The sequence below is a fragment of the Daphnia pulicaria genome, chromosome 4, assembly GCF_021234035.1.
Source record: "Daphnia pulicaria isolate SC F1-1A chromosome 4, SC_F0-13Bv2, whole genome shotgun sequence".
Taxonomy (NCBI): domain Eukaryota; kingdom Metazoa; phylum Arthropoda; class Branchiopoda; order Diplostraca; family Daphniidae; genus Daphnia; species Daphnia pulicaria.
The window spans coordinates 7,143,202-7,170,636 of record NC_060916.1 but is presented as its reverse complement, the minus strand read 5'-3'; the positions used below and the strand labels follow the sequence as shown (position 1 = coordinate 7,170,636).

At 42.5% G+C, this 27,435-nt stretch overlaps 5 protein-coding genes across 5 annotated transcripts; 4 read left to right on the top strand and 1 right to left on the bottom strand.

The window, feature by feature from the left end:
• Nucleotides 1-92: 92 nt before the first annotated feature.
• On the bottom strand, nucleotides 93-1,017 carry LOC124336733 (ras-like GTP-binding protein YPT1). The gene is made up of 3 exons (XM_046790516.1): nucleotides 745-1,017; nucleotides 435-676; nucleotides 93-364 (listed from the first exon to the last, which is right to left on the bottom strand). Exons 1-3 carry the CDS (start codon nucleotides 922-924, stop codon nucleotides 160-162), a joined length of 627 nt encoding a protein of 208 aa, XP_046646472.1. The 5' UTR covers nucleotides 925-1,017; the 3' UTR covers nucleotides 93-159.
• A 3,189-nt stretch (nucleotides 1,018-4,206) lies between these two features.
• LOC124335827 (major facilitator superfamily domain-containing protein 6-B-like) lies at nucleotides 4,207-8,025 on the top strand. Its single transcript, XM_046789310.1, has 7 exons — nucleotides 4,207-4,357; nucleotides 5,875-6,032; nucleotides 6,155-6,226; nucleotides 6,333-6,536; nucleotides 6,779-6,923; nucleotides 7,479-7,630; nucleotides 7,687-8,025. Exons 2-7 carry the CDS (start codon nucleotides 5,897-5,899, stop codon nucleotides 7,962-7,964), a joined length of 987 nt encoding a protein of 328 aa, XP_046645266.1. The 5' UTR covers nucleotides 4,207-4,357; nucleotides 5,875-5,896; the 3' UTR covers nucleotides 7,965-8,025.
• An 8,005-nt stretch (nucleotides 8,026-16,030) lies between these two features.
• Nucleotides 16,031-17,032, top strand: LOC124337665. Its single transcript, XM_046791705.1, has one exon. The coding sequence runs from the start codon at nucleotides 16,031-16,033 to the stop codon at nucleotides 17,030-17,032; it is 1,002 nt and encodes a 333-aa protein (XP_046647661.1).
• A 6,710-nt stretch (nucleotides 17,033-23,742) lies between these two features.
• LOC124337664 lies at nucleotides 23,743-24,681 on the top strand. The gene has a single exon (XM_046791704.1). It carries the CDS (start codon nucleotides 23,743-23,745, stop codon nucleotides 24,679-24,681), a length of 939 nt encoding a protein of 312 aa, XP_046647660.1.
• Nucleotides 24,682-25,127: 446 nt separating this feature from the next.
• On the top strand, nucleotides 25,128-26,109 carry LOC124337663. The gene is made up of 2 exons (XM_046791703.1): nucleotides 25,128-25,299; nucleotides 25,387-26,109. Exon 2 carries the CDS (start codon nucleotides 25,435-25,437, stop codon nucleotides 26,107-26,109), a length of 675 nt encoding a protein of 224 aa, XP_046647659.1. The 5' UTR covers nucleotides 25,128-25,299; nucleotides 25,387-25,434.
• Nucleotides 26,110-27,435: the final 1,326 nt, after the last annotated feature.

Below are 27,435 nucleotides of genomic sequence, written 5' to 3'. Positions count from 1 at the left end.
GCTATTTGTGAAATGAATAGTCCATGTAAGCTACAGGTGTTTTTGAAAGACACTTTTAAACTTAGCACACACAAAAAAAATATACAAATAACTAAAGTTCATTCTGGTATATTAAAAAAAAAGAAATTTGTTTACATTTCCTGTCGACATATAATTCCTTTAACAGGAACATTTACTTGCATCTTCACTGTCCTCAAAATGTCTTACTTGAAGTCCATTATTTTCTGTCAATTTCTCTAGTTCAAACTTTGAACGATTGCTTTCCACTAGTTGCATTGCAATGTGCGAAAACATTTCATCAACTCCTTCTCCAGTTTTACAAGATGATTTGAAAGTCCCAGCAACAAGGGTTTGGCACTGCTCACTTTAAAGTTAGATTTCAAACATATTTGATCTGTAACTGAAAATTTAAATAAATCATCATTTATACACACCAAAATGCTGCCATGTCATTGTCAGTAACTTGGATAAGAGATTTCAGGTCTGATTTATTTCCACACAGATAGATTTTGGCATTCTCTGCATAAGACACAATATCCAGCAAATGCTGTGATACCATGTTGAATGATTCAGGGGAATCCAAAGAAAACACAAGTATTGCAGCATCTGCAAACTTATAATAGCTTGATGTTATTGAAGCAACCCTTTCCATTCCTCCAGTGTCCCACAGTTGAAGCTAAATATAGCAAATTGAACAATGAATTAATAATTCAATACACAAGTTTAAATGAAATCACCACTAGCCTTTAAATCCTTTCCAGCTACATGATAACGTTTGCTATAATGATCCAATCCTAAAGTAGACTGACGATCTGTTGCCGTAGTGTACATGTTAGAGGTAAATCTTCGAAATAGTGAACTTTTCCCGACTCCATATTCTCCACATAAAATAACTTTTTGTTCGGGTATTTTAAGAGTAGTCATGACAAACGAGACAATAACAATAAAATATTAAGTCTGTGATCAACAAAAACCTGCGAAAACTAGCAGACGCACAGCTAGTCTATTTACATAAATTTACCGAACTCGACCCGCATTGCCAGATGATTGCGCATTGGGTAAAAGTTTAGTTTAGTGGTGTATATTACGATATTACAGTAATACTAACGAGTGAGCCCCAAAAAAGATAAATAGTTTTTGTCCGAGTGGAGTTTGATTACGATTGCATGATGTTCCGGCCCACGTCTTTCCGGCCCATACATTTCCGGCCCGCTTTTTATGGTCCGGTAATGCGTGTAAATGGTCCGGAAAGGAACTGATTTTCCGGCCCGTAATAAAAAATTTATGTGTAATGATCGTAGTATGAGTATCTTAGTATCAGTACCAAATAAACTTTGCTTTATTACAGCCAAAACTCAAATATAAAAATAAATTTAATCTGAAGATACATTGCTGATAAATAGTTTTATTAGAGCCAAAACTCAAAAAGAAAAGGAAAAAGCGGAAATTCAAAGTACATCTAATCTGAAGATACATCGCTTTCAGAATCATCAACAATTTGAAAATGATTGCCGGCCTTATTGTAGATATCGTACAAGGTGGCAACTTTTTCCAGCAATAACTTAGATGGTAGATCATCGTTGGTGTACTGGTCCCATAAAGCAACAAGATCATCTTGTAGTTGTTGGCAAGCCTTGTTTCGTCTTCTAAGGTTTTCGCCGCGTTCCATAAGTTTGGCCTGGAGACTAATTAGAGTAGCTTCATAGTGGAGTTGATCGATGAGATGGAATAAGTTGAAAGCGCCGTTTTTTCCTTCGTTGATTCTGTTGTGCCAGCCTTCGACGTCGTTATTTGTCCTGTCATCTTGTCTAAACACGCTCCAGTTTACTGGGGGCCAAGTATTACTCTTAATCCAATTGCGGTCAATGTAGCTACAAAACTTTTTCATTTTTCCTCGGCACGTACGCTGGACTTAAATCTTTTTTCAATTTTCTCATGAGGCATCAAATGTAGAGACATCAGCTGCCTACATTTATTTCTCACTTCTTGGTCGGTTCTGTAAGCTCGTCGTAGACCATTTTGCTGGATGAAACGAAAGAGTGATTGAGTCCAGTGATAGCCACATCCGCGTATAGTCACCGAAGGAAGTTTTGCACGTACTGTCTTCCAAACTGCTTTCTCGAAGTCTGCAACAAATTCAATAGCTTCCGGATGTCCGATCAACTGAAGGATGTGATCAAACTGGCAGCGCCACTAATCTATCACTTATAAACAATTTTTGAACTTATACTATTTTTGAAAATATTTTTAGTTTGGGCCGGAACATCACTCAAATGGGTCGGAAAATAACAACACTTACGGCCCAAAAAAAAAGCGGGCCGGAAAGGTATGGGCCGGAAAGACGTGGGCCGGAAGCTCAGCATACCGAACGGCAGAGCGGGTCGCGATTTGCGCCATACGATAGGCCATCTGCATTTTTACTCTCTTGTAAAAATTTCCCTCAGCTTCCAATCTTCATATTTTATTTAATCAACTATTCAAATTTGTTCGATGTCCCTATCTTTATACCTGGGATATATGGGAGCTGTTAACGATGCGCGCGCCCCCTTCTGGGAGAAGTATAAGAGGCGATTTCGCCTGTGTTAAATGACTAATTAAACTAGGAAAAAAATAAAAAATTGCATTTTTTTCTCTTTTTTTTTGGTTTTTGTCCGATCTCAATTGCTCAATCCGCTGCCGTTTTATTTACGTTTTAGCGCAATTCCCCACTACGCTTCAGTAAGAAAACTGAAATTTGGAATAAGAATTCACACCCAAGCGCTGATCCCAAAAATTTGAAATTTTCACTGTATTATACATCAACATCATCGACAATTAAGAAAAATGAATTACCATGGAATGGCTCCATACTTAAATCAAAATAACACTTTCCTCAAACCACTTGGCTAGAGGAAATGCAATTTGTTTACAATCTGAACGCATGTTTGAACGCGAGTTGAGTCATCATCATGTCATCATATCATGTATTTCTTTTCTTGGTGTTTTAATCATGATGACGAAATCGATGCAGCCCAGTTGTTGTATAGGGATTTGTCATCTGTGGGAAAGCGAAAATTTAATAGGACGGGAAATCGGTTTCATTTTCAGTAATGACGCATTCTAGTTATGGTAAACAGGTTTATTCCATATAGTCATAAACCTCTTATTTTTGAACAATAAACTGCCATTCTTAGAAAAAAAAATTGTCTCATGTTTATTTAAATTACTACTAAAACCTGAAGTTTGAGTTGATCCAAAGATCAAGTTACTGGTTTTTCGAACTATACGTGCTCATGTAACATATGTTTTTCAGGTTTCACATGAGAATTAGGTTTCTGAAGGTTAAAAACAGCTGTACTTCATATTATTCATTGAAGCTTGGTACTTTTGTTCGTCGAGGTTGCTTTGCAGTTTTCCTATTAAGCCTATCCACCGAAATGTTATCGATTTTGCTAAAACGAGTTAGAGGTGCAACGCAAATATATTTTCCTCTATTACCTCTGAAAATCGCCATTTTTTTATTTTTTGGAGGTAAGAATGACTTAATCTTCTGTTAAAATTGAAAATCGCGTTATTTGCTCACCATATTTTCAACCAACAAACAGCCAATAGCATGCACGCGCCATTTTTAGTTTTGCAAGGATTGAAAATTGGAATCAGTCAGAATGAAATGACAACGATTTTTGCAATAATTCCACTCGTTTCATTTGCAGGCCCCCCTATTGCAGGTAATTGATTTTAAGTTGCATTTGTCATTATTATTTTATATTTGGCGAACGATGTCAATAATGATTGCACTGAAAAAATTATATGATTTATCAAGAAATTTATTATTAATAGGGTATCTTTCCGATAAATTGAAACAGAGGAAAGTTATCATGATATCTGGCATCTGTTTCTGTGCAATTTTGAATACTTCTTTGCTTTTCATTGACGCTCATCATATTAACACAGAAAATGTTCCCACTGATTCTCTAATCACAACATTGCATTGCAATCAAGGAGATGAGAAAGTAGACAAATCTTTTGTTTCAAACAAGACACTTCCATTCCAGCTTTTGGTTGGCTACACTATGAACATTCGCATACCAATAATTATTTGCAACGAATGCCAAAATGTAACAAGCAATATCTTTAAAACTGATGCTGACCAGTTAATATTACAAGTTCGTGAAAAGAATTGGATTTCGATCACGCAACTAGACAATAGTATGTCGTTATGTAAGTATTGTACGAAAGACTGTTTAGAAAGCGTTTTGCAACAAAGTTTACAACAACACACAAATCAACATGGGAACCGTCAACATGAAAAAAATAATGATTTGCATCGTCCAGGACTATGGATATTCGTTGCCGTCCTGTTGGGAGCAAAAATATGGTATTATAACTGTTTTTAAATTTCACATAAAATTTAAATTGACCAGAAAGTGGTCAACTTCAATCCTAGTCTTCTCTTTTTAAAGTCGATAAAATTATAATTTTGGTAATAGGTTTCTTTAATTAACATTTTTTTTTAATTCCAGAGTTCAAAGTAAAGTAGGCCTATTTTTTCTCTTATTTTTTTTTGAATCAGTCAATAATAATATTAGTTTTAACTTTTGTATCGTTCATTCAGAGTTAATAATGAGTGATTCCTGTGTATTTATTAACGTCCTCTGTCGGGGTTAATTTACAATAGAAAGCGTGAAAAACGAGAATTAACTGTAAAAAAACGCGTTTCATCACTGTAGGTTTGGGCGTGGTTCAAAAGAAAATTGTTTGTGCATTGACAAACAAAGAAAATTAGTGCGCTTCTCGCGTCAAGAAGTGGACTGGGCAGCTTAAGGCCAGCAGGCCCCTCAGGTCTAGGGAATGGATTTTGTTAGGGCTCTTTGGGATCTGTTTTCTTTTGCCGTTTTATCTGGCAACGCAGCATGGCTGGGTATTTTTTAGCGCGAGAACGGGGAGAAGAGGGAGAATGGGACGAATGGGGGAGAAGAGGAAACGTGGGTCCCCTTTTTTTTCGTACGCCCTCAGCCCTCCCATTCGTCCCATTCTCCCTCTTCTTCCAGTTCTCGCGCTAAAAAAATGCCCAGCCATGCTGCGTTGCCAGATAAAACGGCAAAAGAAAACAGATCCCAAAGAGCCCTATAGCAGAAACAAAAAATGAAATCCCATATTTAGTTTACAGTTAATTACAAATATATTAGACGAATTTTTCAGACTATTAAAGGATTTAACTAGAAAAAAAATGAAAAAGAATGCATGCAATCCATAGAAATATTTTAGGCGTCATCCAGGTAGGCCTATTAGAGGAAAATTCAAATCAGTGAAATAAGATCTCTGTTTATGCCATAATCCCTATTCCGTTTTTATGGGGTTGAATAAAAAAGGGTTATTGGTGAATCCTGATGAATCCATGTTCAGTTGTTCACGAAACAGAGTGCCCAATGAGCTTTCATAACAAATTCCCATCTATAAACAGTAATGCCAAGATTAAAGAAATAATAATGAAAATTCGTGTAGGCCTACTGCCTTAGTGCAGGAATTTACAGATCTGATTTTTTTATAGATAAACTATAACCGCCGAGTATTAAAAAATTAAAAATAAATATATAGCTTTAGTGTATTATTATTGATTCAGGTGGAATATTTTCAAATAGGCCTACTTGTAGTGGTTAGGCCAACTATTTAAATTCTTTCATCATCACCCCTACTGCCACTATTTTCAAAATAATGTGTAAAAAATGCTGAACAAGAGTTTCGTATGCAAAGTTTGTAAATTATGACGGTTTAACCTGTTTCTAACAACGCTGAAAAATTGTAAATGCCGAAAAAATGTTATGATAATTTTGTTAACCAATAATTTAACAAATTATTTTCTAATTAAACTGATTTCCCTGTTATAATATTCAGTAATACGGCGACGTTCACATTGATGGATTCGTGTTGTATACGACTGACCGAACTTTATCACGGGCCTGTAGGTGGACAGAAGATATATGGTGTAATTAGTGCGATCATCTGTTCCCTTGTGGGTGGTGCTCTTGTAACTTGGATGACGCAACTGAGAAGTAACTAACAAGTTTTAAATGAATAACATGCTTTTAATATATGAGTTTCCGTACAAATTGTTTTATGTAGTTATCTAATGAAGAGAAAAAGTTGTTTGGTCTAAGAATTCTTTTATTTGCAGATTCAAGTCAGCGTCAATACGACTTGGCATTCTATGGATCAGACTTTCTTCTTCTGTGTTTGGCATTTACAGGTTCTTTCTTACATATTTATTTATAGGCTACAAACAAAATGAAAGAATAATTGTTGTGCATCCATTTTTTTCGATTTTATTTATGTAATAATATATTATCTCACAGTTTTTCAGATGGATGTCGTTGGAAGTGACACGTCAAAAATCGATTTACAAAAATTAAATAAAAAATTCGTGTTTCAATCTTTCCTTACACCTAACGTAATCGCTTTCCTGGCGGTTTCAGTATTTAATGGCTTGTGTCACTTTTACATCGACACATACTTCGCAGTTTTCATGATGGAATTAGGCGCCAGTGATTTTCTTCTGAGTTAGTAAATTAATTACCAAATTTTTGCACATTTTTCTCTTTGCTTTCTTAACAATGTTCAGTAATAGTCGAAATTATTCTTTTTATGATTATATATATTTTTCCTTAATTTTTATCTACCATAATAGTTCACGAAATACTTTTAAAAAAATCTTTTTTATTATAACGTTGTTGGTATATTGCTATATTGGAAACTTAATTGACTTACCAACTTTACATACAACTGAAAATTCATTTTATAGGTCTATGCTCTGCAGTTTCAAATATATCTGGAATTCCATTACTTTTGATGGGAGACAAAACAATTGATCGGTTAGGCTACGCTCGAGTGATTTCACTCGTACTACTCGCTTTTAGTCTAAGAATGACTGGTTATTCGTTTATAAGGTATGCTGCTTACTTACGATATTTTAAAATTTAATTTATGGTCTTATACTTTTCATGCAATGTCCTTTTACCCAAAACAAAACCATAAAAAAAAAAAAAAACAAGTAGGCGTCCATATTTGACATTAATGTTGAAATGTCAAATCCACGAAGGATTTTTATTATTATGTAGATTTATTCTTGGGAGTGTGCATTTGTAATGAATATAAATTAAACTCAAGATTAAACTATTTATAGCGAAAGTTTCCCGTTTGCATTAGAAACAATTGAAACCCTATTTCAATAAACCTAAATTAATTATATATAGTATAGTTCTATACGGTTCTATATACATACATCGGCTAAATAAAGTAAATATATTAGTAAATCAAGATCTATAGAGTGGTGTATAGGCTATATTAGTTACGTAAATGCTGTTCGAATTACACTAAGTGGTTCAAGGTTGACATCTTGCCAAGGTATTATCCCTTGTTTAGGCAACTGCAACCTAAATGAATGTTGGTTATTCTTTCAGATTCAGTTTAACATTCAGCCAATATTTTGATCTTTGAATTAGAAACCCCTGGTTATGTTTGCCACTTGAAGTGCTAAAAGCGTTGACAAGCCAATTTTTTATCCTTGCATCTTGCCGATTTTGTTCTGAGACAGCTCCTGTTGGTTTATTGGCTACTCTCAATGGAGTCCTACATGCTTGCAACTTCTCCATAGGTATTATGTTCTTCTTACTTAGTTTAATATATAATATCTAAAATATTACATTTTAGGAGGAGGATTTGGTAACTTTTGGGGCGGATTCTTGGCCTCGCGAATGGGAAGAGCATCTGGGTTTCAATTGATGGCCCTAATCTCAGCATTAGCTAGTGTACTATATTACGCATTTTATTATTGTTTTCTGAAAAAGGTAACAAAGACCCTTGAAAATGAAACTAACATAACGTTCGTAATCTCAAGTAGCCCTATTCCAATTAACGCAATTGGTAATTTTGGTGAAACTAGCAGAAAATCTCTTATTAAAGGACAAAAATTTGTATTACGTTCGTAAATTATTTCGCATTTCACCATATTAATGTAAAACAAAAATTTATATTGATAGTTATTAAAGAGTGATGTTTAAACGCATACATACGTATTCGTATAACAACTTAATACAATCCTTGTTTTGTTTTTTTTAGTTTGTGAGGTGGCGTTATTAAAAATAAATCTAATATGATTCTATTATTTGTTTTCTATATATAATTTTCCCGTCAAAGTTTCGTTCTAATTTTATCCTACGGGATGAGCTACGAACGTTTGTGGGGCTCCAAAAATCCGCCTGTAAACCCTCTAAAGAACCATCGCTAATATCCAGGCGCCTCCAGAGGTACAGGACTGATCATCAGCGTGAAGCCAGGCAACACCTATCATCTGACAGACACCCATTGAACGCCACGTAAACGGGTGTTACTAGAATGCGCGTTGCGCGGACACTAAAATGCGCGGAATTTGTCTTGCGTGTAAAAAACTAAAATGCGCGTCTCAAATTCTGGAATTTTTGCGCGGAAACGCACTAATATGCGCGCATCGCAGGGGGAAAATGCGCGCTGGTCGAAGAAAATATGCGCGCATACTGAAATGCGCGCAAAACCCAAACTTGTGCATTTCAAACCTGCGCGTCGCCATTGCTGATGCGCGCAATCAAACAGGAAATTGAACATTTTAAACGTGCGCGCAGCCAACACTGATGAAAACGGAAATTGCGTGCGAAACCCAAACCGCATATTTAAACGTGCGCGTAACCATACTGACTGATGGCATGGCTCAAACTTGCACATTTTAAACCTGCGTGTCGCAGATGCAAATAAAGCCGATGATTCTCTTCTTTAATAGCTTGCACTGCACAATTGTGTTTGTAATCTTCTAGAACTTTCTCATCTTCGTCTTCATGTTCGAATAGCAGGTACGTTTACTAATATACCATCCCATACTTCTTTTTCTTACCCTGCCCCTTCCCTCCCATTTTCGAGAGTCTCATCTAGCTGTTCCTTTTTCGTTTTTTATTTCGTCGTCTTAACCTAACTTCGTCTTCATCGACATTGCTCGAGATGAACTGCCTTGACTGTTGACTCCCTCATAACTTCAGTTGCTGTGTGAATTTTGGTCCGTGCAATATGGCGCATTCCACTTGGTCAGCAAATACATATTTAAGCAAAATTTATATTCTGGAACCCATTTCTGAACATTTAGTGAAATCACAAGGTGGAGTTCTCAGGCCCAATGCAATTAATTCAAATTATTAATGTTGTATTTACATTTGTTGGTATGACTTGCATGAATTTTTTCTTGTGGTGAAATTTTTTATTATTATTTGATCGTAGTAACTATCCAAAGTTATTCTTGTATCTAATTAGAATAGAATTTCATAACTGAAACAGGAATTTTAATTTTACTTTTGAATATTTACGATATTCTTCATGCCCTTATTGTTTACATGGGTTCAATGAATTCAAATGTTCGTGAATTCTTTAGTGCGAAGTCATTTCTCGTTTTTTTAGCGATTATAATTAATACGATTATAGTAAATGGCGCTGCGTGAAATGTGTTTAACGATTCTGATTAAATCTAAACATGATTACACCACATAAACTTGTGACTGTTTGGACGCGCATATTCTGAATTGGTTTCTCCCATTATCTATCAAGTATTCGTTATTATTTGCTTCTGCAACGTTCAGAATGGGAAAGTTTGGGTTTCGCGGGCATTTTCTGTTTGATTGGCGCACACGCTCAAAATTTTCTTGGCTAATCACGCATTTTAGTAGGCTATATGCTATGGCTGCGCGCTGGATTAATATGTGCAAGTTTGGGCCTTGCGCTCATTCTGTATGGCTGCGCGCACGTTTAAAATGTGCAATCTCCTGTTTGATTGCGCGCATCAGCGATAGCGACGCGCAGGTTTGAAATGCACAAGTTTGGGTCTTGCGCGCATTTCAGTATGGGTGCGCGCATATTTTCTTCGACCAGTGCGCATTTTAGTGTCTAGGCGCGCATTTTCCCCCTGCGATGCGAGCATATTAGTGCGTTTCCGCGCAAAAATTCCAAAATTTGAGACGCGCATTTTAGTTTTTTAAGCGCAAGACAAATTCCGCGCATTTTAGTATCCGCGCAACGCGCATTCTAGTAACACCCACGTAAACCGCTATATTTTCCTCACCTATTTTTCGTCTGTTTCTTTACCCTATTTTGTCAAGGTAGTCAGCTCTCATTCTTTATTTTACGTGTTACTTTGGTATATTGACCCTCCTCAGGTAAGTCAGTCTCCAATAAGACCTTTTCCCGCCTTTTCCGATGCACTGACACCTGATGCACTGACACAATGCTTGGGCCAGCTAAAAATACACTTAAATCAATTGGGTACACATTAAGTTAAAAGTTTACCCTTACTTAAAAGCAAAGTCAATCTTTACACAATGGACTCTTTAAGCACTTGAATCTTGTCTTCAAGGTTTGGCAGAGACGAATGTGTTGGGGAAAGCATGAAGCATGAACCCTCTAATATACGGCTACTCTGCCTCGGCTGAGAAATGATCAAAACCCGTTAAAGGGGAGGGGGCGAAATTTAGTAGCTTTATTACTTTCGAAAGAGAACCACGAAAATTTCACACAGTCGACTCTCTACTTTTCCACGTGAGATCTCTCCAAAACTGTCGTCCGCTCTGCCTCGCCTCTCTCTCGCCCGCCTGCTCGCCTCCTGGTGATGATTCACCACAAACCCAGCATTTAGTCACACGTTTTTACTCTTCTTAAAATGAATGAGAACGTAATAACACAGTGGGATTTCCCATTTTTTCAAAGAAAAGATGTACACTCAAATATTTCCTACGCCATGACAACTCTATTGAGAATGAATTGTTATTGGTAGGATTATGTGCGTCTGCTATGTTTAGCAGACATCTGGTCTTCAACTAGATGACCTTCTTGCACCGACGAGATATTTTTTCTATTGATTTTTGGGGCATGTCGTAGGTCGTGAGTAGTGTAGTATTGTGTGGAAGAAGCCCCAAGAAGGGGGATGGAAGTCGATGGAAGTACCAACAGTATGTACGATTTGGCGCTAGTGCCTGCCTTTTTAGGAAGAGATTTGTATTGTTTGTCTGCAGTTTACTGTGTAGTGGTAGTGCCCATACGCGAGCAACTATGCTCACCAGGAGAGTCGAACTCAGGTCTCAAGGTGCTCCCCGATCACCAAGCAACACCTTATCCGACTCACCTACCCGCCCCCTACTGAGAATGAAGCCAGAGCAAATAATAGCTGAGCACAAAAACATGAAAGCATTGTCAAATAGTGCTTTAAATTAATTTTTTGGGAATAAATATATAATTACCGCAACTGCAAGTAGGCGTATGGAACTACATTACCATAAAAGCGTTTACTTCCACATCAAATTAAAATTTTAAAATTTGGGGTTGGTTGGAAATGTGGTGGAAACGAATGAAATTCGCCTGCTAAGCTCAATAGATGGATTTGAGTAAAACGCAGGTACAAATTTCTAATTTGGTGAAGAATTTTAGAAATAAACGTTTACGGATAAAAATATTTAATAGTGTTTACGTCGACAAGCATTGTTACTTTCGTAAGAAAAGTAAATTATTAAAAATGATAGAAGAAATAAACGGCAGCCATAATTTTAACTTGGTAAAAACAAAGCAGACGACGAAATAAAAAGTACCAGCATATTGCACCCATTCTTGTCACATTTTTGAGCATTCTGTCATTCAGCAAGTTTTCCAGTGTTCCTTCTTGTTTTCTTTTTTCTGTTAAACAAACAGTTTATTAAAGCGTGCTTACATAAATGCCACGTCGGTGTACCGTGGTTATAACAAAGCCAGTTAAAATTTCACAAACAAAAACTTATTCAAAGAAAAGAAAAGGAGATACTAAAAACATTGATGGTTCGTTAGACAGGTATATTCATCTTCGATTTATTGCTGAACAAGTGGCTCGACCTGGATCTATTATGGTGTTGACCTTGTTGGAATGACTTGGCAATGTCGCTCCCCTCCCCTTGCAGCTTAGAGACGGCAGTTGGTCTTGGTACACAGACGAGAATACATCTGTTACTCTCATCCCATTTATTTCACTTCATTCCATGGCGCAGTTGATTTATTCTTCGTGAATTCTCGAACTTATTCCCGATCACAACTTCAATTTTTTTTTGTAGTGTGTGTGAATGTGAACAGGCAATTTTCAACTTGTTTCCAGTATTCTTGTGATTTCCCCCCCGGCCGTTTCACAGCGTGGTTTTGGTGGAGGCCGCCATTTTGGATTTGGTGCGTTTCTTCCTTACGATCGTCCATTCCCTTTCGGTGCTCATCATCCCAGCGTGGTTTTGTGGAGGCCGCCATTTTGTTTTGTGTGAGTTTCCTCATGACGCCGGCCCGTTTCCGTTCAATTTTCATCACTTGAGTCCATTGCCCCATTCTCACCCCTATTTCAGTTCATCGGTATTATTATTCTTATATTCCCCTTATCTCTTGTGCGTTCGTGTCCGTTTTCTGTTTCATTCTTGAAGAGGGCCCACATGTTGCGCGCCCGCCATTCTTTTTCCTTCAACGCTATTCTGGTGTGCCCCACTCGTCTCCCGTTCATTAATTTTGAGTATTTCCTCCCGTATCACGCTAGTTTCTTCAGTACATTTAATTTTTTCTTTTGATTCCCTCTCTCCCGTTTTTTTTTGTGAGCCGCCATTTTGATTTTCTCTCCCCCCCTGTTCACTTGCGTCCCGCATTCTCGTTCCACGCTTGCATTTCCGCATTCGTGGATTTCCAAATTCATTCTATTCTCCCACATTTCAGTGTCTATCATTCCACCCATCGTCCCATTCTCATTTGTTCTCATCTCCGTACTGGCCATTCATTTTCATTCAAATATTTCATTCAACTCCGTTCAAATTCAATTCATTCTCGTTCCGTCCCTTTTCACTTATTATTGTTCATCCCTATTCTGATCATTGATCCATTTCACGTCGTGTCGCGATGCCTCCCAAACCGTTCAAGCCTTATGGCACGCCACCTCCTCTCGACGTGGAAGAATTCAAGGATTCCTTCGAGATATGGCATCAACAGTGGAAGATTTTTCTCTCCCTTTCAACTATCAACACGGCGCTGCCCCAGACTGAGCGCCCACTGTATATCGCCAATATTCTGCTGTCCTGTCTTTCCAATTCCACACTGAAGGCGGTGTTAACGATGGGTTTATCCGCGACTGACCTGGAAGATGCTGATGTCATCATCAAGAAACTGCAGGAGCGGTGCAACGCTGGCCGCAACTGTCATGTCTGGCGCCAGCAGTTTGCCTCTCGTGTTCAACGTGATGCCGAGTCCATCGACAGTTGGCTCAGCGACATTCGAGATTTATCCGCAAGTGCGAGTTTGAAAAGGATTGCTGCGCTGCCTGCCAGAACACGCGTCTGTTGGGGCAAATTGTCTTCGGTGTTCTGGACGACGATGTGTGTCGCAAGTTATTGGAGCTCGGCACTAAGTTGACACTAGAAAAAGCTATCACCATTATTCGCACGGCAGAGGCCACGCGTCTGCAGTCGTCCAACATGAAGCAAGGTACCGCGGCACCCGTCCATCAAATTAAATCAGCGACAGGGAAGCGGCCCAACGACAGGCAAGCAGATTCACAGAGGAGTCAGCCCCGCGGTAAACCATCTGTCCGATGGCACCCTCCCGGTTGTCAACCGTATGGTTGCTGGAGCTGCATCCCGCCATGCAAAGGAGGAATGCCCTGCGTTCGGGAAGGAGTGTCATACGTGCCACAAGTCGGGCCATTTTCAGTCAGTGTGCTCCCAAGGTAGTTCATCACCTAAAACTGAAATCGCCGGTAGCTCACCATTCAGTCCATCCTTCAAGACGACATGGTCCGGCTCGGTATCACTCCTACCTGCAGCACCGCGGAATATTTCATTCAAATGCTTCCAGATTCCGGAGCATCCATCGACGCCATCCCGGTTGGCTTATATCATCGTCACTTCAAGGACATTCCATAATCTTCTCACGGCCCCAAAGCCGTGACTGCCACAGGTTCTTCTATAATATCACTGGGCCAGTTTCACGCATCGTTGGTTTGGGCCAGCAGTTCAAGCGGTCCGGTCGCCACATCGATCCATGTCCTTCAAGATCTTCAGCAGCCGGTGGTTTCAAAGGAAACACAAAAGAAACTTGGAATGCTTCCTGCCCAATACCCCCACTCCTGCGTGTTGGCATCCATTCCCTCTTCCGAATCGAGTGCTCCAGACTATCCAGAATCGCCAGTCATCCAATCAACACTGATTGGATTGATGTCGGAAGTACCTTCCATCTTCGATGGTGTCTGCCGGCCGATGCGCGGCGCTCCATGCCATTTCCAGCTCAAGGATGATGCAGTTCCCTCGTCAATCCGTGGTTCGCGCCCCATTTCGGTCCCTTTAATGCCGAAGGTTAAACGTGAATTAGATTCATTGGAGAAGCAAAATGTCATCGCCAAAGTGACAGAACCGACTGCGGGGGTCCACCCCATAGTGATCGTGCCAAAGGCGGACGACGAAATAAGGATTTGCGGCGATTTCACGTCTCTCAACCGGTGCATCATTCGGCCAATTTTCGAGGCACCGACTCCTTTTCAAGCGGTCCGCACAATTCCCCCAGGGATGAAATTTTTCACGGTAATTGACGCTCTTAAAGGATACCACCAAGTGGAACTTGACGACGAATCCAGCCTCATGACGACCATTTCCACTCCATTTGGCCGCTACAAATATCTCCGCCTCCCTTTTGGTGTTTCTCTCGCTGGTGACGACTACGGTCAGCGTCTAGCTGATGTTTTTGATGATTTCCCGAACTGCCGGCGCGTAGTCGAAGACGTCCTGGTTTTTTCCGCCACTTGGGCCGAGCATGTCAGCTTGGTGAGGCGTCTATTTCATCTCGCAGCGGATCATCAAATTGCTATCAACGTCAAGAAAATTGTGTTTGCTCAACCGTCCGTATTGTTCGGCGGCTACGTCGTCGGTGAAAGTGGATTTCAACCCAACCCTGATCTGCTCAAGGCCATTCATGAGTTCCCGAAGCCAACCTGCGTGTCCGAAATGCGGGCCTTCCACGGCCTCTGTCAACAGGTCGGGAACTTTTCGGACGACCTGGCATCCCTGCTCCGTCCGTTGTCTCCCCTATTACGCAAAGAATTCGTTTGGGAATGGACTCCGCAGCACGACACGGATTTTTAAGCTGCCAGAGCTGCCTTGTCCTCTACCTCCATATCCAAGTTGGCATTTTACAACCCCGCTCGACCGACGTCCCTTCATGTTGATGCGTCTCGGCTCATTGGATTAGGGTTCATCCTCCGTCAGTAGCAGACTGATGGCAGTTGGATTGTCGTTCAAGCTGGATCCTGGTTCCTGTCCGACGCCGAATCCCGCTACGCCATGATAGAGCTGGAGTGTTTGGCTGCAGCATGGGCTATGCGAAAATGCCGGCAATTTCTTGAGGGCCTACCGTCGTTTCACCTCCTTACGGACCACCGACCCCTCATTCCCATTCTAAACGACTATTTTCTAGATAAACTGGACAACCCCCGGATTCTGCGCCTCCGCCTTTCAATGCAGCGTTATTCGTTCACCGCGTCGTGGGTACCGGGAAAACAAAATGTCATGGCCGACGCATTATCCCGCTCCCCCGTTGATCAACCTTCTCCAACGGACGAGATCGCGGAAGGCCCCCGTTCAGCTTCCGAGCGCGTTCATCTGATGGACGTTATGGAAGGATCCAGCTCCGCCAATCCGGATATTTTATTGTCATCGGTGTCTGCAGCGCCTGCCGTCGATCCTGTAATGATTTCTCTCCGTCGCACCATTCTCCAGGGCTTCCCAAATGATAAATGCAACCTTCCCCTGGAGCTACGCCCATTTTGGCAGGTCCGCAGCCAACTTTCCGTCGACAATGACATCATCCTCGTCGGTCCTCGTGTCGTCCTTCCGGCGTCTTAACGCCCGGAAATTCTACGTCGGCTCCTCCTGATGCACCAGGGCGCAACAAAAATTCGCCAACGCGCACGCCGCCAGTGTATTGGCCTTCAATTGACAATGATATTGTCATGGCCGTCAAATCCTGTCCCTCTTGCTCCGAGCGTCTCCCTTCCAACCCGTCGGAGCCCCTTCTTCCACACAAGCCGGCATCCCGTCCGTTCGAATTTATCTTTGCCGACCTTGGCACTTTTCGCGGTCGCGATTTTTGGATTGTTGCCGACCAGTTCAGTGGTTGGCCCCAGGTGTACCCCTTTCCAGACACAAACACATCTACACGCCGAATCACCGACGCCCTCCGCTCCTTCTTCACTTGCGGAGCAGGCGCTCCCGTCAAGCTTTGGTCCGACGGTGGCCCACAGTTCAAGTCGGATGAGTACCTAACTTTCCTGCGAGAATGGGACATCTCTCACGGCCGGTCTTCTCCTCATCATCCCAAGTCTAACGGTTATGCGGAAGCTGCCGTAAAATCAATGAAAAAACTCATTGCAGGATCCTGGACATCAGGTTCCTTTGACCTGGACAAGTTTGGGAAAGGCCTCCTCCTCTTCCGTAATGCTCCCATTGCCGGAGGCGCATCCCCTTCTCAGGTGGTCTTTAACCGGCCCTCTCGTGACCTCATCCCTGCACATCGTCGTTCGTTTGTGCCTGAGTGGCAGAAGGCTGCCGGAATTCTCGAAAAACGCGCACTCCGCGCCAGAGAACTTCGTACCCTCCATTACAACCACACCACACGCCCACTTCCCGCCCTTCACGTCGGTGATCACGTCGTCATTCAGCATCACGATTCCAAACGCTGGAAAACTCCGGGAGTCATCGTGGAAGTTGACGCATTCAGGGACTATTTGGTAAAGACCCCCGCTGGTCGGCTATTCCGTCGTAATGGTCGTCTTCTTCGCTTGCATTCCCCTACGTCCGTACCTCATAGCCCGTCTCCGGCGCCTAATGGTGTCCGTCCTCCGGTTTCATCTTCTTCTCCGACGACAGCAGCTCCTCCTGTTCCCGCGGCTCCCGCTGACACATCACCGGCCGGTCCTCGTCGCTCGACGCGTCTCGCGGCCAAGAAACCGTAATTTCCGTACGCTGGTGGACTAGTGTTCTTAACGGAATATTGTTTCATTCCTTCATTTCGTGTTCATTAGTCACTTGCTTTTTCTCATTATTCGTCCTTTCAGTTTTTTGTTTCTTATTGTACCTTTCTCTTTCCATCACTTCCCATTCGGCCGTCGTCTAATTTTGTGTTCTTTCATGTTTTTTTTTTGGTTTTCGTTTCCCTCCCCTGATCATCTCTTGGTACTTCATTGTTTGTTTGTCTGTTTCGTGATTTGCTCCTTGGAGAAAAAGACATGGAATGACTTGGCAATGTCTCTCCCCTCCCCTTGCAGCTTAGAGACGGCAGTTGGTCTTGGTACACAGACGAGAATACATCTGTTACTCTCATCCCATTTATTTCACTTCATTCCACTTGTATTTCCCAGCTGATTTTTCAAAGAACGAAAAAGAAACAAAAGAATGATGTCACCTCAGGCCATTAAGGCATACGCCCCTTCAGACCTTTTTCAGCTTTCAAAGCGACAACATGGCACCTCCAGCAGCACAAAGTTCGCCAAGTTCTTCAAGTTTGTCAAGACCTTCATCATTCTCGTCGAGTTCCGATTCCAATCGAGATGTATATCGTCGTCGCCTACGCAGCTATTCCCGGACTGACGAAGAAAGGCGCGATGCAGACCGTCGAGGCAGGCTCCGTGAGAGAAGCAGAAGGCGCAGCCGCTCTCGTAGCCGTTCAGTCACGAGTGGTCGAGAGAATTCTGCGGGCAGAGAGAGCACGCGCAGCCGCAACAGGAGCCGCAGTTCATCACGTGGCAGCAACCGTTCAGCAGGCAACCGTTCCACGGCTCGGCACCGAGAACCTACTCTGCCCGAACCAAATCTCCCAGATCAAGAAGTTATTTTAGAAGCCGAAAATGTTCTGCCACCCAAAGAACAAGAGCCCACGCTGCCTCAAAATTTTCATCTGAACGCGGAGCGTTCCAAAGAGCTGAGATCATGGATGACGGCAGCCCAGAAGCCGGCGGAGGCCAAGCAACTACGGGAGAATTTTGTCCCATCATTCGGTAAAAATTCTTTTGACGTGCAAGTCCCTAAGTTGGACCCGTCTATGGCACAAAGGCACAAAGAAGTGAGAGGAGGGGAAGCAAGCAAGGCGGAAGCGAAGAAGAAGGCCCCGGTGGCTTCTAAATACAAGATTCTGGACATCGCCAAGCCGCCCCTGTATCTGTGGGGTAGTGACATGACCGAAGCGGCAACGAATCCGGCCACCTCAAACCCTCTTCTCGTCACGGCGGCCGAATCAGCCCTGCAGTTGTGGGGCCACTCGTTTCACAGCATCACCGTGTAGAGGAGAGAAAATGTGCTGCGCCTGACAGACCCATGCCTCGAGGCCTTGCTGTCTGAACTGGGCCGCTTTAAACCGAGGGACTGCGGGTTGCTGTTCGGCTGGACATTCCTCAAGAGTATGGTGAGAGATGCATCAGACGACCAGAAGATGAAGGCTTTGGGCCAACCAGGGGGACGTCCATCCACGTCCTCGGGCCACCACAGTAGATCCAGCGGCTCACGTGGCTCGAAAAGCGGTAGAGCAGGATAGGGATTCACTCTTCACGGCAACTTTAATAAGTGTGGCTCCAAGCCTGGTTCTTCCAACCGTGGTTCAAGGTTAGTCTCTCCGAATTTATCCGTCTCTCCAATTGTTTTGCCGACGCCGATTTTCGGTGTCAGGGTCGGCGGAAGAGTCCACAAGTTCGCGTCCCTTTGGCAATCTTTAACGGCCGATGTTTGGGTTTAGGAAGCGATCTCCACGGGATTGAAAATTCCTTTTATCGATGTACCGTTCCAAATCTGCCCCGGAATTAATATGTTCCTTAGCTCAAAGATGAAGGTGATCTGTGACGCCGAGGTGACGTCCCTTCTGTCTAAAGGCGCTATTGAAAAAATCCCATTCGAAAGTAGCTGCTTCGTGAGCGGAATTTTCGTCATCCCTAAATGCTCGAGGGGTTTTAGGCCCATTATAAATTTAAAATCACTCAATAAATTCTTAGAGCATCTACACTTTAAAATGGAGGGCGTCAGCGTGCTGAGGGGAATGGTAAGGAAAGGCAATTTTTTTACGAAGATAGATCTTCAGGATGCTTACCTTACCATTCCCATTCACCCTTATCATGCAAAATTCTTATAATTTTTCTGGAACGGGTCACTTTTTCAATTTACTTGCCTTTGTTTCGGGCTTTTGTCCGCCCACTGGTCGTTTTCAAAAATTTTGAAACCGCTAGTCTTAGTGAGTTTTCAAGTTTACTGATAAGAGTGAGATTAGTGGGCTTCGCTCCAATTCAGGTTAAAATAAAAACAGTACCGATCAGTGACCAAAATAAAAACCTATTTAAGTGGGTAAAATTCTAACCCCTTTATGTTTCTTTTGTATAAGCTTGTGGCTTTTCTAAGAAGGAAAGGGATTAGAATAATAGTCTACTTAGACGATTTTCTGATTCTGAATCAGTCTAAAGAGGGGGCAGAGCGCGATTTTCTCCTGACTGTAGACTTGCTAGAAAAATGCGGGTTTTTTATCGACAGAGAAAATCTCTGGGCGTGGCCGCCCAACAACGAGAATTTTTGGGCCTTATTGTAGACTCGCTGTCTCTCTCCCTCTTACCCCGCAAGGTACTACAAATTGAGAAGATTTGCTGAGAGGCAGGGGTCGCTACGTCCGTCTCGCTGAGAGAAGTAGCAAAAATTTTAGGGAATCTGGCATGGGCTATTCAGGGATCCCTTTGCCCAAGGGCACTACCGATGCATCCAGCGTAAATTTTTGAAAGAGTCGGCGCGTACAGGCGGAGATCTATCGACTAAAATCCGCTTGGATGAAGAGTCAATTTCCGATTTAGTATGGTGGGAATCCAACGTGGAAAGTTCCAATGGGCGCCCACTTTCAACGGTAGAACCGGATCTCGTGATTTTTTCCGACGCGTCCCTATCAGGGTGGGGTGCAGTTTTGAACGGAGTCGCGGCCAAAGGGCCATAAACAGATCGCAACAGATCCCGCCACATAAATGAACTGGAGCTATTAGCAGCCCTGTTCGCCCTGAAATCATTCACGAGTTTTGCATATCGTGTTTCAGTGAGGTTGATGCTGGAAAACAGCACGGCGGTTCACTACGTGAACAAATCTGGAGGCTCGAAGTCGGAAGAACTCTGCCGGATAAGTTCCGAAATCGTAGCGTGGTGTGAGCCACGCACTATTTCTGTTAATGCGGTCTATCTTCCCGGGGCCCAAAATGTCATTGCAGATCGGCTGTCTCGTGCCCCTCCGGACTCAAGCGACTGGAAGCTCAATCCAGCAACATTCGGACTCCTAAGAGCTCACTGGAGCCCAAAGGAAAATCTTTTAGCTTCCGCACGGAACAGGCAACTGGAACAGTTCGTCAGTTGGGGCCACTAGCTGGGCGCTTTGGCAGGGGATGCGTTCAGCATCAGCTGGGCGGGTCGGGGGGCCTACGCGTTTCCGCCATTTTGACTAGTTCAGAGGTGTCTGATAAAGATAATGATGGAGCGGGTGGATCTGACGTTGGTGACGCCATATTGGCCAGCTCAGCCATGGTTTCCGTCTCTGCTCGAATTGTCGTGCGAGCCGGCTCTCGCTCTTCCGAGTTATTGTTGGGCCCGGCGGGCAAACAGCATCCACTAGCGGGATCGCTTCTGCTGATCACTTGGAGATTGTCAGGGGACCGCTCTAAAGCAGCGGCCTTTCGGGCCAAGTGGTTGATCTCACGAAGTGGCTCCTCCCACTTTAAAACGGACATGCGCCATTTTTGGTGGGTGGTCCTTAAAATGGGATAAATGTAGCAGACGTTTTTTTCACAAAAACGTGAAATTTTCTGGCTGTCTCAGATTGTTGTTATGTGTGTATTTCTTGTTATTTTATATACAATGGCTCACAAGTTATTAGTAGGCTTTGAAAAAGCCACTAGTGATAATCTGCCGGAAGTGAACATATTAATTTCTCTTTGTGTTTTCATAGGTAAAGACTCCAATTTTATCTCCCCAGAAATCTCTAATGTTAAAGCCATTCGTAATGGCAGAAAATCATATGGAGAATCAGCTATAGGCTACGTACAGGTGAAAAGGGAAGCACACATACACACCGTCAGATGCTGTGTTGCACCTGAACACAAAGTTACCTCCAAAGGCTATCAAGTGGAACTAGTAGTGAACATTCTCAAAGGTGAAATAGTATCGTGTGTTATGATTGCACTGCAGCATTGGGAGGCTGCAAACATCAGCTAGCTCTGTTGGGTTCGATGCATAGGCGTAGTGAAGATAAAACTCCAACTGAAAAGGAATGCTACTGGAAGAAATCCAAACTATCGAAAGCGGGAACTACTATTAAGTTCATTTTAGCCAAGAAAATTGGATCTAAGGAACGAGACTTAAAAAAGAAAACAAAATGGAAGAAGAAAACAAAAGAAACTTTGAGTAAAACAAAAAACAAAAGAATACGCAAAAAAAGAATGAAGTTAATACCACAACATCCATTCACGGATCTTTTTTTAAGGAAGTCGTTGATCACATGGATTATAAAATAAAGAGCCAGAAACTGTTAGTGATTCCTGAACTTGCCATGATATACCTCCCAATCTATGAATTTGATTGCATTGATTTACACTGCTTGTCAAGAGACTTTAAGAAAGAACACCCAACATAAAAAAGCATCGACACATTTTAAAATTTCTGCTCATTGAAGATGACTGAATCAGTGTGTGATAAAGCCGCTCAGTTGATGTAAGAATAGCAAACTACGCCATCTAGCAGTCAAGAGGGCAACCTCCTCTCTTGACTGTTTGGTCTACTCTCTTCTTCATGGTGACTTATGTCAAAGTGCTCTTATCTCCATCCACTCTTACTTTAATCTCTCTCCCGAACAGACTGTAAGTAGATAGTAAGACAGATATTGTATGACATACTTGGAGTAGTTTAAATAAATGTCCTCAGTTAATTGCATATATATTGTATCAGTTTATTTAAACTTCACAGGTTATGGGTCTAGGGTTACGTAACTTAAAGTATGTCTAACGAATCCACTACCGAAAGACGAGAGTTTGCTCGTTTCAACGGAATCAACTTTCCACAATTTCGCTATGCCATCAATGATGGCATGATGGCCCATCATGCTCAAGCTTAAGGTGCTGAGACTAGAGAACATTGTCTTAGGCACTGAACCCAAGCCTCAGTAGGTAACAAAAAGTGCTCTCGTGTTAAATATCAAACTTTGTGTTTCCAGTGTGGCCAGTCGAACCATGCTCATGTGGCCAGTCTAACTAAGTCTGTGCAGCTCCGAATTTAAAAACTGATTGTAAGGTACGTGTTAATTTCAACCGTGCAGTCAGAATGCAAGTCTCAGGTCACTAATGTGAAGGAGCAAAAACTGATTGTAAGGCACATGTTAATTCATCTGTGCAGTCAGAATACAAGTCTCATGTGAATGAGCAAAACTGATTGTAAGGCACATGTTAATTCATCTGTGCAGTCAGAATGCAAGTCTCAGGTCACTTATGTGAATGAGCAAAACTGATTGTAAGGCACATGTTCATTCATCTGTGCAGTCAGAATGCAAGTCTCAGGTCACTTATGTGAATGAGGAAAACTGATCGTAAAGCACATGTTGATCTAACTGTGCACAGACAATTCTTTTTGTTTGTGACTTGTGATTAAGCAAAAGCAATGGTTAGGCACTTTGTGCAGTTGGAAATCAATTCAGCATCCTATTCTAAATTTACTTTTTTAAGAGAAAAAAAGGCAAATTAATCTGAAATCTATCCTGTCTACAGGTTCTGGGTCCAACGGTGGAGGGGGTAGCTCCAGTCACTAATCAAGCTGAGATTGAAACTTGGGTGACCAAAGATCTGCAAGCCCAACAATTGATCTATTACAACATCGAGCCGACCTACCAGAGCTCTATCGAAGGATCTGTTACTGCCCAGGAAATGTGGCAAAGGCTACTGGCTGAGTTTGCTGACGTTGCAGCATCTAATGTCCGATCACTTCTCGGTAAATTCCACAGCTACAACATGAATCCAGGTGAAACATTTCAAAAATGATGGTTGTTAATTAAAAAAATAAAATAAAATTCTTTTTTCCCAAAAGACCATAAGGTCACTACCCATGTCAATGTCTTCAGACAGATGGTAGAGGAGCTTAGAGGTGTGGGACAGCCACAGACTGTCGATATGATCGTGTCCAAAATCATCCAAACTCTACCCCCAAGTTATGTTGTGTTCGAGACAATGTGGGGTGGTATACCAGTGGCTGATCAGACCATGGCTAATCTCACAGCCAAACTATCGGAAGAGGAAAGAAAGCTGAATGACAGAAGTAATGGGACTATAAGTCCCCAAGATGTGGCTTTCTTTGCCACACACCCGCTTAGACTGAAGTCCGCGGCTGAAAATGCTTTGGCAACGCGGTCGAACAACAACAGTAGAGGTAACAAAGCCTGATTAGAAAATATTCTGTGGATACTAATGTCTTATGAGCGATTTTTTCTGTTCAATCGCCAGATCAAAATGTACGGAATGAATATCGAAATTCTAATTATCGAGGCAAAGCATCGAACTTCAATCCCAACTATCGTGGTGGCGGCAGAGGCAGTGGCAATAATGGAAAAGACTATCGTGATGGCAACAGAGCCGGCAACTCGAGTCAGTCCAATCGTGGGGTCTGCTGGTCATGTGGCATGCCTGGTCACAGAAACAACAACTGTCCAGACAAGAAACAGGCTGACCAGAAGGAGGCTCGCGGTATCACTCACAACAAGAATCGCGACTTTGACCCTGAATTGGACAAGAAAACCTTCGCCGGCTTGACATCACTGTGTCATCTAGTACGGCGACCCGAGTACATCTACGCTGACTCTGGCACCACTCATCACATGATGAGCAACCGGTCTTATTTTGAAAATCTTCGTGATATACCTCCGGGCTCGTGGACGGTGAATGGTGTTGGCAACACAATTCTTCATGCAGCCGGCATTGGGACTGTTCCGATTCACTCCTACGTCAATGGAAAAGTCTTGGAGGGCGAATTAAAAGAAGTTCTCTACGTCCCTGAATTGGGTGTAAACCTTTACTCGATCGGTCGTGCGGCCGACATGGGTATTAATGTTAACTTTAGCGGTGACGACGTGGAGTTTACAAAGGACGGTACTGGAATAATGGTCGGTCAAAAGCAGGGAAATTCCCTTTATCATTTGAAAATTGTTCCAAAGCTCATTGATCACAAAGAAGAAACAGCTAATGCTGCTGCCCATGGTGAAATTTCTCTTCGCCTTGCACATCTCCGTCTCGTCCATCTCAACGACCAAACCATCATAAGACAAAACCGAATTGGAGCTGTCAAAGGATTTGATGTCTCAACTAGGAAATGCAAAACCGACTGTGTATGTGAAGGATGCGCACTTGGGAAGATGATGCGTTCTCCATTTCCACCTGGTAGAACCAGAGCGACAGAAGCTGGCGGTATCATTCACACGGACGTTGGCTTTGTCTCTATTCCCACCTCAAGAGGTGAAATATGCTACACAACCTTCAAAGACGACTACTCTGGATGGACGTCAGTGCTGGCCATCTTCTTAACTTCATTGCCTTCGTTGAAACCTCGACTGGTAACAAAGTGAAAATTGTGAGAAGTGATCAAGGCACTGAACTCGGCAGCAAGTATTTGAAGACTAGACTGGAAGAACTTGGCATTGTCCATCAAACATCATGCAGATACACCCCACAACAGAATGGTGTGCGGAAAGCATGAACAGGACCGGGATGGAGGCAGTCCGAAGCATAATCAATACACGCTCAAACAAAATCACCAACATGTATGAACAAGCTCCTAGGTCTGTGCTGGAGATGTGGGGAGATTTTTTGATCGGCGTGGTGTACGTTCTCAACCGTGTCATCTCTTCCATCTCCACAAAAACGCCATACAAACTGTTCTTCGGCACCAAACCGGATCTGAGTAATTTGCGAGTGATCGGCTGCCGAGCCTATCCCCACACACCTGATCTACTTAAAAAAGTCTGAACCCAAAATCGAAAGCATGCTGGTTTGTCGGTTATGGCGATGGTAAAAAAAGATGGACTCTATGTAACCCGACAACACGGAAGTATACCACAAGTCCTAGTGTCCGTTTCGACGAAACGCTCCTCATCACTGATGTTCCAGAGTCAAAAAACAAACCAAACCAACATGTTTCCACAAAACTTTGAACCGTTTCACATTGTATCTCGATACTCGGACTGGTAACTTTCTGATATCCATTTAATTTTAAAATCTTTTCTTAGAATTTTTTTCTTTCTCCTCCGTCTCTCTCTTTGGGTGTTATACAGGATGACGAGATCGAAAATCCCCTACCAAACCAAGTCAATGCTCCTGCCATGGCACCAATCACGATCAACCGTGAAATCGGTGTCATTGAGCCGAACAAAGACCAGGACGGCAGCGAAGAAGACGACACTGATGACCAAATATCGTTCGTAACGGTCGAAGAATTATCTGAAAATGGATTGATTGATGACTGGGTACTGAGTCATAGCCCGTCTGGTGTTTTTCAAGAAGCTGACCACGACGTGAATTCTGAAGCTGGACCAATAGAAGTCGATGATCAATTGCCAGTGTCACCTGAACATATTCCTGCACCACCTGCCGTGAATCCTGTCGAGCTAATCCAAAGTCTACCTGGGGAGGAGCCACTGATACTTGGCAGATGGCGCGTTGGTCGATCAAGCAGAGCACCTCAATATACTGCGAGGTACAATGAGTACAAAAGAGGTCTGGCAGATAAAGCGGATATGGTGCTTCTCGATGAGTTTCGTACAAACGAATTAGCTCTCGTTGCCGAGCCATTTGATCCTCAGAGTTATGATAAAGCAGTAGCGTCGGATTGTCCTGAAAAGTGGATGGCGGCATTCAAAGAGGAATTTGACTCTCTGGAGAAAAACAACACCTGGAAGCTAGTCGAAAAACTGCCTCCCGGATACACTGCTATCAACTGCAAATGGATTGGGAAAATTAAACCAGGTTACGAAGGTGTGCCGGAGAGATACAATTGACGTCTTGTAGCTATTGGTTGCCGTCAAAAATTTGTGTTAAGAATAATATTTGGCAAGCAGTTTATCGAGTATTGATAGTTCACTTAATAAATTAAAATAGCAGATATATATACTTTAATTGCAATATATAGTTTACTCTAATACTTACTAGATGTAGAAACAAACCACTAGTTAAGAATCAAAGAGCACGAGATAGCGTCAATGGCTGTCAAAGCTGTCAGAGAGAGAAGAGAGAGAAAGGAGGTGCTAAACAGCATCCCTATACCCAAGCGCATTAATCTCACAAGAATGATAGGAGAGAAGGGTTTGCCATATTTATTTAATGTCAACTGGTTGCGCACATATTTTACATCAACACTCTCCCTCAAACCCGAATTGACTTAATCGGAAAGCTTGCCGACGCCGATTCTCCTTCTCATGTTATGAAAAATTGGTCCTGCAAGTGCCTTTGTAAAAATATCAGCAAGCTGATTTTCAGTTCCTACAAATTTGACTTCTATTATCTCATTGGCTGCCTGTTCCCTGATCCAATGCCATCTCAATTGAATATGCTTGGTTCGCTGATGAAATTCAGCATTGTAGACCAGTCTGACAGCTCCTTGGTTGTCGCAATATAGTGGCACCTTCTTTTGTTCCTCTCCGGTGAAGTCTTGAAGTAGGTAACTCAGCCAAACAGCAGTTTTTGCAGCTTCACAAGCAGATATATATTCTGCTTCTGTTGTCGAGAGGGCAGTGCAAGGCTGCTTTTTGCTGGCCCAGGCTACTGGTCCACCGTGGAAAAAAAATATGCTGCCAGAAGTAGATTTACGGTCGTTGACATCTCCAGCAAAATCAGCATCCGAATATCCGACAAGTCCTGTTCTTTCTCCGCCGACCCAGATGCCGTAGTCTTTTGTTCCGTTGAGATAGCCAAAAATCTGAAGTACTGCTTGCCAGTGCTCAACTTTTGGGTTTTGACAATACCTTGCCACTTGACCAACAGCATATGCAAGATCTGGGCGCGTTTGCAGTGCCAAGTAGAGAAGAGCGCCAACTGTTTCACGATAGTTCTCAATTTTCTCTCCCTCGCTCTTCGACTTCAAATGAGAGCTGAGGCGCACATTTGGGTCTGCAGGGACGGCTTTTGGCTTCACATACTGGAATCCAAATCTTGCGACCAATTTCTCAATAACATGTTGTTGTGACATGAAGATGCGTTTGTTCAGGCGATCACGCTTGATGTTGATGCCAATAAATCGCGTTGGCGGTAGTGAATGGATCTGAAATTCCTCTCCAAGATGAGATCTGATATCAATTAAAACCTGCGGTTTGTTGCTACCAAAAATG